The following is a 12,437-nucleotide window of genomic DNA, read 5'->3' on the forward strand; positions in this document are numbered from 1 at the left end:
AGGCATGCCTCAACCACATCTAGCAAGTGTTTGCCTACTCCCATTGGGCAAAAGCGATTTCACGCCCACCCCACCTCCAAAGCCGTCTAGGAGCACCTCGGGGTGCATTTGTTGAAACACTAGTTTACGTACAAAACTTGGTCATATTTTTTAGGGAAATACCTCAAAGTGGGACAATTTCTTAATCTTGAAACAAAAATAGGACAAACCGGCCATGCATAAGCCATGCACAAAATCGAAATTACTAAAATACCCACATATAAATGAGTTATGTCCTCCCATTTTCTTATTTCTCTCTCTCCCTTCCTCTCTCTCTTCTCTCACTTTCTCCCTCACACACTTTCTCTCCCCTTCTCACTATGCACATATGGTGCATTGTCATCCCGACCAACATCGTCCAAATTGAAGTCATAACCAATTTCATCTCGTCCTCATGAGTCCAAAACACCTAGCCTTGTCACAAATCTCATCCCCGATCGTTTGGATTGAAGCTCAAGCAACCGCGAATTTTCCGGCCATTTTCCCACAACACGGCAAACAATTGAGGCTCGAGACCACCACCACTGGACTCGAATCGACAGTGGGAACAAAGGCTAGTCATTAAATGCTGGTGTTTTGTTGGATGAATTTTTCAGGATTTGCTTATTGTATGTAAATGACATGCACATGATATGCTCACAAATCTGAGCAACCCAAAAACTTAGAAGTTAAATCAAGGTTTGTGTTTCATTTTGGGGCCTATAGGTTGTGGAATAAATTTGAAGTTTTGACGTGCTACAAAACTGGGATGGGACAATTTTTGGTTCAAGTGTCCAATTGTAGAAATTTGTGAAATTTTTTTCGTAATGTGCATACAGTGTGCATATAATATGCATGGCTATATCTTAATACGAGAAGCGGGAATGTTCACTAGTTATGATCAGTGTTTTAAAAGAAGCACCCTAAGGCGCGCCTAAGCTGCTTCGGAGGCAGGGTGGGAGTGATAACGTCTCTTCCCAATGGGAGTGGGCGAAAACTCGCCCAAGAATGGTCTAGGTGAGCCTAGATGGCTGAGGCACGCTTAAAGGCTATTGGTGGGCGTTCCTAGATCCATCAGCCACCCTAAATCGAAGTCAAATGGCTTTGTTGTATAGGTAAATCGAAGTTGATAGCTCAGTTTAGGGTTGCAGGGGTGTGCGTCATCTTCACGAGGAAGACGACTATGAAGAAGAAAAAGAGGAATTTTTTTTTTGAAAGATTTGGCCCAAAACGACATCGTTTTGGCCAAGTCTTAATTTTTTTTAAATGAGTTGGCTCAAAACGACGTCGTTTTGGCCAAGTCTATTTTTCTTTTATTTTTAAAACCCATAAGAGTTCCTTGTTTCCCTTGTTTTTCTCAGCTGTCCCCTATTATTTAAGGTCCTGTAAGGCTTCACCTCACGTCTCACACCTAGGTGGGGCTATCTATGGAACGCCTCGCCTATGCCTCCGTCTTTTAATACATTGGTTATGATGCAATATGTTTTACCTTGGAATTTAACGAGCATGAGCCTCAACAAAAAAAAAAATTAAGAAAAAGCTTAGAGGACATTAAGGATCATGCATGTCCATAAAATAACAACAACGAGATCATGTTTTCCACATGCATGATTAAATGGTGATTGATATACATAACAAGACTTTTCAAATCGCCACGGTAACCTTACATACGTAACAATTATATTTTTATTGTATCCACTATACCAATAGGTTGCCGCTAAAGTTTCTTATTAATGCAAAAAATAACTCATTGCTTGATCTCTAATGCTATGCATATCATGTGCATGTATTGTACATATGATGTGCATGTGGTGTGCATATAGTGTATATGGTGGTGACGTTATCGGTGATGATGTCATTTTTCTGATTTCGAAGAGAAAGCTGTGAGCTTTAGGTTTTTGGGTTGGCTCAGATTTGTGAGCATATTATTTGCATGTCATGTACATACAGTGAACATATCCTGAAAAATTCATCCAACAAAACACAATTTTTTGCCAATTTTTAGTAAACACCATCACAACATTCAAACAAGGTAGGGAATCCCATCAAAACTTTATACAACTTATGGGTTTATTCTCCTCTTCCCCAAATATGAAAGAATCATTTATTTAATCCCACTAATCTGCAAATATTGGAAGGAAGAGAGCAAAAAACAAATGGGTTTTGTGCACAGCAATTAATGACTGGGCTTTGTTCCCACTGTCAATGCGAGTCCAGCGGTGGTGGTCTCGAGCCTTAATTGTTTGCCATGTTGTCGGAAAATGGCCGAAAAACTCGTGGTTGCTTGAGTTTTGATTCCAACAATCGGGGATGAGATTCATGACAAGGTTAGGTATTTTGGACACGTGAGGACGAGATGAAATTGGTGGTTGCTTCGATTTGGACGGTGTTAGTCGGGAGGATTGTGCACCATGTGTGCACAGTGAGAAGGGGAGAGAAAGTGCGTGAGGGTGAAAGTGAGAGAAGAGAGAGAGGGAGGGAGAGAGAGAAATAAAAAAAATGGGAGAAAATAACCCATATATATACAAGGGTAATTAAGTCATTTCAAGGTGTTGAAAATCTTATTTCTGGCCGATTATTGTGCATGGTCGTGTGCATATTTTAAATGTCCTATTTCTATCTCAAGATTAAGGAATTGTCTTATTTCTGGGTATTTCCCTATTTTTTATGAAAAATCTATTTTAAATAAACCAATTTTTATTTAATGGTACATATATTCAGCAGCACAGAAGATTAAGAAATTGTCTTATTTCTGGGTATTTCCCTATTTCTTATGAAAAATCTATTTAAAATAAACCAATTTTTATTTAATGGTACATAATATTCAGCAGCACAGAAAATTAATAGCTGAGTATGAAAATAAAAAAATTTAATAATTGTGGAAAATAAATTAAACAGCTAAAACACTAGCACTCATATATTAGCATTGAAACATGCTGAGAATTCTGCGGCACGAGAAGTCGGGGGATGTTCATACACATTCACATGATATCAGTCTGACGTTTCATTTCCTACTGCCTGACCTTGAATCCGCAAAACCAAACACGCCATGTGCGATTTCACGGCAAAAATAAATGGATAATACATGCAGAATTGCTGGAGCATGAAATAATAAATTATACAAGAAATTTAAAAATCAACCAAGTTATTATATTTTAGAATATTAATCACCGGAAGGAGTTCGAGCGTTGCTCGAGGGGCTCTAACGAGAAGCCGAAAATGGGAAAAACGGAAAAAATAAATATAATGATGCGTACAGTTGGGGGAAAAAATGATGACATAGATCCTTAGAAACTAAATAAAAGTACTTATTACTTAACAGTTAAGTACTTGAGCTGATTCTTCTGGTTCAAACAAACGAGACAAAAAGTTTTCCTGGACAACTGCACTTGTATATGAACGGAAGTGAGTTCTACCACAAATTAATCCTTTTGCCACAATTCCATGCTGATTAGCTTGAGTTGTTGTGCCTATAAACTTTTAACCTTCTGAAAGAAAGGCGGGCGAACGAAATCCTCATGCTCGGTTTTTGCTTGTTCTTCATCGATCTATTGTTTCTGAGAACACAAACATCGCCATTGCATACGTAACGTTTGTTTCGGTGAGAGGCTTCTGAAAAGCAGCTGAAGATGTTTGGGAGAAAATGCAGAGTCATTGAATATACAGATGAGACTGCTAAAATTTAAACAACAGAGACTGATAAAGTTTTCTCTTTATTTTCTGAATGAATACAGACGGACTTATATACATGAATAGGTTATGGTCTTGGTCCCTCCGTGCACATATTACATGTCCTAATTAATATAATTAGGTATGAAAAATAATAAATAAATAATTAGGTCAATGTTGGATGGCTCTTTATCTAATTTTAGCAACACACCACAAGGCACACGATTAATTGCCATCCTCAAAATTCAAACAAAATGTTTTCCACAGACGTGTTGGTCTCATCTCCTCTCAAACTCTCTCAAGTATTGGGTGTCTTGCACCTTGTTATTATTATTATATTATTATTTATTACAACCATAATGAGAAAAATAAATTGGTACCTAACTCGCTATTTACGATATTCAAGCTTAAAATCTCTCCAAAAAAAATATAACACTCACCTATTACTAATTGTTTTTGTAATGAGTATTGCGTATGTTTTATTCTAAACTCTCAAGACGTGATTTTTACGTCATATGTATTTATATATTTCATATGATAGCACATGTATTAAACAATCTTAATTTTCTGTATTATGTTTCTAGTATGGAGAAAATGAACTCTTTATATATTGGCTCTCTTGGTTTTTGCTAATGTTTATTTATATTAAAATTTCACCGATCGACTTTGTCCGTTTTCTCTTAACTGCATAACCGGAATGGTAGAGTGTTGTTAATGAATATCTCATTAATAAGAGGAGGAACTTTGCATGAACTTATAAGTAAATTGGGTTAGTCTTGAAGTAATAAGACTATTCCAATTAAAATACTCATTAAGAAAGAGTGGTAATAAATGTAAAGAAGAGAGATCTACCACCCAATAGCAAGGGGTTTGAACCAAGAGATTTCCATATGAATGGGCTCATATTGGCAATTGATTTTTATGATAGAACCTTAATTCCACGTTACCTGATTTATGTTGTCCATATGTGGCGTTTAAAAATACACCACACGTAAATTATTCATTCTCAACACGTTTCTCATGTTCCTCTCGCAATGTCTCTTCTCTCATGTATTTATCACATTTGAATTGTCTGCGACTTTTAATTTGTCTGTGTCACCCCTAGTCTTTAAGACATGTTATTTTTCTCATCTGGCAAGTCTGTTAAGTTTTTCGTTTAAATTAGAACAACCTATATATTACGAGTAAATTATTACGTGGCATTTCATACTAATAAAATAGGGATATATTGATAAAACTTAAACATAGTTTTATTTTATTAGCGCGAGAAAGCTATGGTGACTATATATTCATATACTGTATAAGTTGTTGTCATAAATGAGAGTTATGAGTCGTGACCCAATGCCCACCTTCCAGGAACGTTTGCCACCACATCTTCCAACCACCCAATTTCTAATAACCCCAAGCTTCACAAAATTCGACCACCGCATTGATCAACTCTTCTGAAGGAATCGTATCGCATTCTAATTATTTCTCTTTAACAATTTTAAACAGTATTTTTTTGTCGATCAAAGTAAATTTCATTAAAAGAAAAAACTAGTACAGAATAACGAAAACTTAAAGAGTCCAAGGTAGCCAAAAAAAAGCTCAACTCCACAAAATAAAAGTTGTAATGAAATAGGCACTAAATGAGCGACCCATAGCGAAAAATAGATGGGAAGACAAAATTGCCTTTTTGTAGTGTTTCAGTAGCATCTTTGTCTCGCTTGAGTGGTTACAAACCGGAGATTGAACAGACTGAGACATGGCAAACATCGCGGTAGAATGAGCCATGGCTACTTGCAAGGTCGGATGCCTTCCGAGTTCCGAGTTCAACTTTGTTATTGCTGTGCTTCGAAGAATCAGCAGTTACGGCATGTTTAATATTTTCAAGCACTTTAAAGAACATATTGACCATCTATCAGTAACTGGCTCGTAACTCAGATGGTTCAGAGCATTCAACGCCCGTGTTCAATTCTCTGAACCGTGAGCATCCAACACTTGCTAAAGCCCTGGGTTTCAGCAATGAACATTACAACAGAATTTTGAACACAAAATAGGCGGAACGAAAAACAACTCGTGCCATCGCTTCCTTTGGCATCCAAAACAAAATTCAATAGAAAAGTCAATCATATCATCAAACACAATTGAAATAATGATAATTTACTAGCTGGATTCATAGAAGGATTAACCATATAGCATTTTACAGAATAAAGTCATAGATTCAACAGCAGTTAATAGTTATCATAAAAAAAGCAACCACAAATTTGGGGCTGCTTTGAGCCGCAGTATGCAGTAGCCGAATTTGAAATCCAACAGAATATACACCTTTCATGCTTCTTAAAAAAGTCTTATTTACATAATGCAGAATTGACAGCATCAGAATTAACCGAATGTGTTTTCACCGCTGTAGGTCATGTAGAGGAAACCATCTTCGTCTTTGTTTTCCTCGTAGATAGCAGACATCATAGCAGCTGTAATACCACAAACCCAAATATCTGTTCAGGTATAGGGACCGACATGTTATTTACAGTATACATGAAACATTTTTGGAGTATTATTCTCACCAGTGGGTGGCAAAATGTTCTTCACAAATATAAATATGGCCTTCTCGGCACTGAGCTTAATCCTCTTCCGGACCACATAAACAAACTGCCCAACAGTCAAATCAGCAGGAACCAGATACCTGTTTCCATCATTTGACCATTACAAATAACATTTTCAATGAGATGACGAACAATACAAAGAATGTTTTACAGATAGTGAAAGAATACAAATCAAGTTAACAATATTTCAGCTTCAATCAAGCGTAGTTCTTAATTCGTGCTGCTAGCATTATGATTATAACTCATTTTAACTACTTTAACCGTATGGTATAACTCGGGAAAAAGTATTATCAAGCTATCAGGCGAGAATCTGTGAGGGCAAGGAATGGTGTGTACGGTTAAGTTTAAGATCAACGATGCATTGCCAGTGGTGTACAGGAATCTCACACAGAATGAAAGAAAATCTCAGCAGCCACACAAAATAATATAAAGATTATAACTTCTCAGTTTGGTCACATCAGTAACTGAAGATAACCCAACTGTAAATACATATACTCAACACACACAAGTGCACAAACATGTATTCTTATGACATAATGAATTTACAAAAGTATGTCCACACAGTCCCAAATGTTAAAAGACAGATGTTTTCGAAACAATAACATTCTGAAAAATTGCAGGGTGCCAGAAAGCAAGGCACACAAACACATACACTTATGTACTTCAAAATGACAACCTTCTAAACACTGCAGAATGCTAGGAAGTACACCACACATAAGAAAGTGAGTATGAAGCCTTGACCTTACCAAAGAAGTGTGTGCAAGTGTGCGTGTCTCTCTCTCACTCAACACATTCTTCATATTGAAAACCTTATGGAAAATTGCATAACACAATCAAGCAAGCCTCACAGAGTAATTCAAATAACAGGAAAAAACACAATTAAGAACAGACAAAGTATAGAGAGACTATGAAATATAAACAGAGACTGACTTTTTCTTGTCAATGTCTGGTATGTCACTTCTTTCAGCCTTCTCCACAATAACCTACACACACACACACAATTAAACAAGAATACAAATGTTACATAAATAAGAATCACACATGGCATAAATCACAAGAAAAAGGATCTTAAAAGTGTTATTACAAGGCACAGCAGTTCAAGTCCAAAGCTAAATGAGTTTTACATGGAGAACTTATGACCCTTGATGAAGCTCCTTGAGAGAGGCACAACTCAAACACAAAAGCATGTGCTATTTTGGTAACATTCAAGGCTAAAAATAGCTTTTTGGAATTGGATCTGATTTTTGTGTTAATTAATATTTTAAGAAGTTAAATTTGATAATTTTCGAGAAAGAAGTTAAACTTGACAATCTCATTGTGTTTAGGCTCTACAAGGCCTTAGCTTTAACTGCCTTCAGCATTCATAACACTGGTTCTTGATGGACTAGAAATGATACTCAATATTCATACCGGAATTCTGTCAGGATACTTCTCCCTGATCCGAGCAGCTTCTGCCTGCCTCCTTTCTGGTACCAAAATAAAGATAAAATGAAAACGTAACAAACATATGAATAACTTGCAGAACTAGACAGTTTGATGCTGTCGTTCCATGACCATTGCTACGCATCCAAAGATAAATAGCTAAGCAAGCGACACTCTGCATGGTTAGTTCCTCCATACTTCCTACGCTTACATTTCGTTCCCAGACTCCAATGACTATTCGTTTTCACCTGCTCAAAATTCTCACTTTTCATGCATACTCACCCTACAACTAATTGAATAAATTTATGACAAAGGAACGTCACACAAGTATAATTTACAGATTCACATTCAAAATAGAAAGGCCTACCGCAATTTAATCTCATAACCAAAAGTAATATTCGCACCATCTCAACTAAATCTTAAAACACCAGTAACCCAGATCATATAACTCATAATTATACACAGGAAGGACCAAGAATTGTGGAAAATAACTAAATTTCACATAAACCCCAAATCAAAGAGTTTTTTTTTAACCTAATTGAATAAAGAAAACAAATTTTCAATTTTTTGGTTCCACTCTTAGGGAAATTGCAAGATACATATCGATCAGCAAAATTCAGGGTCACTCAATCAAGCTCAATCACAATCACATCACTGCACATAACATCAGTACTTGTTTGCTTGTGTGTGTGTGTGTGTGTGTGTGTGTGTCGAGAGAGAGAGAGAGAGAGAGAGAGAGAGAGCGAGAGAGCGAGAGAGAGAACCGAGCGGGTGTTCGAGCTTGAAGGAGCTTTTGGCCATGGAGGATCAGGTTTGACTGTTTCTGTAGCACTTCTTGAGTTCCGATCAACCACAAAAAACAGAACCAAATTAGGGTTTCAGATCCAAAACGAGGGTAATAATAAAAATCACAACAAAAGCCCCTTTCTTTAAAATAAGCTTCTTACCAGAAGATCTGAAGGAATGATAAAGGAACAAAATTTGGGAAGGAGAGAAGGAAGGGGAGAGAGAGAGAGCTGAGGAGAGAGAAACTTTGTGAATTGGGAAAAGAGATGATAATACTCAAAAGAACCGGAGCGTGACTCCACAACTACCTTTACCGACATCGCCCTGCGGCCCAGGATCAAAATGGTTTGAGTTCTATTTTAACTGGGCTACACCGTGGTGGCCCAAGTTTCGTTTGACCGAAATTACGGATTGGAATTAACTTGCTCCATAAGACCTTCGTTCCTTTCCTTCAAGTTCTTGGACATAAGTGCTTTTGTTTCAAAAGCGCTTTTGTTTGGGTGTGGTAGGTCAGATGGGCACTGGGCGCTAGTGCGCTTAAGTGCTTTACATTTTTAAAAGCCCTTCACTGTTATAAATAGGCAAAATTTAGAGAAATAACATTTACTCGGGACATGAACGAAGCAGTTGTAGAGTATTATACCAACACAAAATGTTGCAGAAGAAGTAATGTATATTATTGCTATTAGATGTTTTCTCTTCCTTTTCTCTCCTTAATGTTCTCTTCATTTGAACAATCTAAGTGCTCTATTTATAGAGCCACTTCAATGGAAACTTACAAAACTTACTATTCACATGTGATACTTTACTATACACATTACTATATACATGTGGTACTTAACTATACACATGTGGGCAAACATACCCATTATTTACAACATTCCCCCTTGGATGCCCACATATCAGTATCATTTGCCTCATTAAAACCTTGCTTGGAAAAACCCAGTGGGAAAAAACTATAGCGAAGGAAAAATAGTACAACTTTACCTGGATGGTGTTGAGCATGCTTATGTTGCCTCGTTAAAACCTTGATAGGAAAAACCCAGTGGGAAAAATCCTAATCGAAGGAAAAAGAGTACAACATACATGTATCATGGATGCTCCCCCTGAATTGTATCTCCCCTTAATTCCGCATTCTTCAAATTTGTAAGCCGATGTAATCTGATTCCCTGCACCAACTTCTGAAATGTGCACTTTGGTAGAGATTTGGTGAACAAGTCTGCTAAATTTTCATTGGAACGGATTTGTCTGACTTCAATAACTTTACCATTTTGAAGGTCATGTGCACTGAAAAATCTTGGAGATATGTGTTTAGTCTTATCACCTTTGATGAATCCTTCCTTCATCTGGGCGACACAGGCTGCATTATCTTCATAGATGACAGTTGGAGTGTCTATCCTTGAAGGTAGACCACATGAATTCCGGATGTGATGGATCATTGATCTTAACCAAGAACATTCACGACTTGCTTCATGTAAAGCAATTATTTCTGAGTGATTGGAAGATGTAGCAACTAGCGTTTGCTTCGTTGACCGCCATGAAATTGTAGTATCTCCATAAGTGAACACATATCCATTTTGTGAGTGGGCTTTATGCGGATCGGAGAGAAAACCAGCATCTGCGTATCCAACAAGGATCTGATCATTTGTGAGCTTGTCTAAGTAGAAGAGACCCATATCTGTTGTCCCACAAAGATATCGTAGAACATCTTTGACTCATTTCCAAAGACGAATTGTTGGAGCAAAGCTGTACCTGGCTAACAAGTTAATTGAAAAAGCTATATCTGGTCTAGTACATTGTGCTAAATACAATAAAGTACCTATTGCGCTCAAATATGGTACTTCTGGACCAAGGACCAGTTCATCTTCTTCTTTTGGACGGAATGGATCTTTCTTAATGTCTAAAGAACGAACGACCATTGGGGTGCTAAGTGGATAAGCCTTGTCCATGCCAAATCGCTTCAGTATCTTTTCAATGTAAGCTGATTGATGGACCAAAATTCCATTAGCACAATGCTCAATCTGCAGGCCGAGACAATATTTTGTTTTCCCAAGGTCTTTCATTTCAAATTTGCTTTTCAAATATTCAGCAGTCTTATTGAGCTCTTTGGGGGTTCCAACTAGGTTCATATCATCGACGTATATTGCCACTATAGCAAATCCAGTATTTGATTTCTTAATGAACACACAAGGGTAGATGACATTGTTGGCATATCCTTCTTTAATCAAATACTCATTGAGACGATTATACCACATTCGCCCAGATTGTTTCAACCCATATAGTGATCGTCTTAATTTGATTGAGAACATACCTCGTGGTTTGTTAGTTGCTTCAGGCAACTTAAGTCCTTCTGGGACTTTTATATATATGTCAGTATCTAATTCTCCATATAGATACGCAGTGATGATATCCATAAGTCGTATGTTAAGTTTTTCTGAAATCACCAAACTTATTAAGTAACGGAACGTAATTACGTCCATTACAGGAGAGTATGTCTCTTCATAATCAATCCTAGGTCTTTGTGAAAAACCTTGTGCAACGAGTCGTGCTTTATGTCTTGCAATCTCATTTTTCTCATTGCGTTTCCTAGTAAATACCCATTTGTAACCTACGGGGTTCACACCAGGCGGGATTTGGACTATTGATCCAAAAACACTTCGTCTTTCCAAGGAATTTAATTCTGCCTGGATTGCATCTTTCCACTTAGGCCAATCTTGTCTCTGTTTGCATTCATCAACAGAGCGGGGCTCGATATCATCACTTAAGATAATTTCAGTGGCTATTGCAAATGCAAACATGTCGTCGATGATTATTTCATTTCGATCCCACAATTCATTAGTACATGCATAATTTATGGATATTTCTTTGTTTTCATGTACGTCTGTCTCTTCAGGGATAAATGTCTCATCAAGGACATTTTCTTTTTCTGAAAGTACAGAATCATGAATTATGGATTTATCATTCAATTTCTTTTCTTGAATGATATCATTTGGGTTCAACTATGCCTTCATCTTTCTCTTTCGAGGGGCTGAATCTTTTGAACCTGGGGGTCTACCACGCTTCAGGCGTGCACTGGATGAATCATTCGCTGCCACTTTATTTTGTCCAACAGGGACATTAATTCTTACAGGTGCGTTTACAGCTGGTATATGTGACTTTATCACTTTCGAAGCATCATTAAATGCATCTGGCATTTGATTAGCGATACCTTGAAGATGAACGATCCTTTTTACTTCATTTTCACATTGAGTGCTTCGTGGATCAAAATGAGATAAGGTGGGAACAACCCATGTCAGTTCTTGCCGTTCTTCTGGAACGGTCTTTTCTCTCGCTAACGATGGGAAAACTGTCTCATCAAATTGACAATCAGCAAAACGAGCTGTAAACATATCACCAGTCAAAGGTTCCAAATATCTAATGATAGATGGTGAATCAAAACCCACATAAATTCCTAGTCTGCGTTGAGGTCCCATTTTAGTTCGTTGTGGCGGTGCAATAGGCACATAAACAGCACAACAAAAAACTCGTAAATGGGAAATGTTTGGCTGTTGTCCAAACACGAGTTGTATTGATGAATATTGGTGGTTGGCTCTGGGTCTCAATCTAACCAATGATGCAGCATGTAATATGGCATATCCCTATGCAGAGACTGACAATTTCGTTTTCATGAGCAGAGTGTGAGCTATTAATTGAAGCCCATTGATAAATGCCTCTGCTAAACCATTTTGAGTATGGACATGAGGAATAGGGTGTTCAACATCAATGCCCAGTGCCATATAGTAATCATCAAAGGTTTGAGACGTAAATTCACCAGCGTTATCAAGTCAAATGGACTTAATGAGATGATCTGGGAACTGTGCTCGCAACTTAATTATCTGAGCAAGAAATTTCGCAAAAGCTACATTTCGAGTAGACAATAGGCAAACATGTGACCATCGGGTAGATGGATCAACCAAA

The 12,437-nt window shown here is 37.4% G+C and overlaps 1 protein-coding gene across 3 annotated transcripts; it reads right to left on the minus strand.

The window, feature by feature from the left end:
* Positions 1 to 5,819: 5,819 nt before the first annotated feature.
* LOC103428572 (autophagy-related protein 8C-like) lies at positions 5,820 to 8,935 on the minus strand. Of its 3 annotated transcripts, none has more exons than XM_008366689.4 (6): positions 8,642 to 8,935; positions 8,459 to 8,528; positions 7,683 to 7,738; positions 7,203 to 7,255; positions 6,234 to 6,352; positions 5,820 to 6,140 (listed from the first exon to the last, which is right to left on the minus strand). In XM_008366689.4, exons 2-6 carry the CDS (start codon positions 8,493 to 8,495, stop codon positions 6,052 to 6,054), a joined length of 354 nt encoding a protein of 117 aa, XP_008364911.1. In that variant the 5' UTR covers positions 8,496 to 8,528; positions 8,642 to 8,935; the 3' UTR covers positions 5,820 to 6,051. The 3 variants fall into 3 exon arrangements, with proteins under 3 accessions (XP_008364911.1, XP_008364925.1, XP_008364918.1); XM_008366703.4 differs by having other exon boundaries at positions 8,459 to 8,525; positions 8,642 to 8,798; XM_008366696.4 differs by having other exon boundaries at positions 8,459 to 8,536; positions 8,642 to 8,778.
* Positions 8,936 to 12,437: the final 3,502 nt, after the last annotated feature.

The sequence above is a fragment of the Malus domestica genome, chromosome 03 (genome assembly GCF_042453785.1).
Source record: "Malus domestica chromosome 03, GDT2T_hap1".
In the NCBI taxonomy this organism is placed as follows: Eukaryota; Viridiplantae; Streptophyta; class Magnoliopsida; order Rosales; family Rosaceae; genus Malus; species Malus domestica.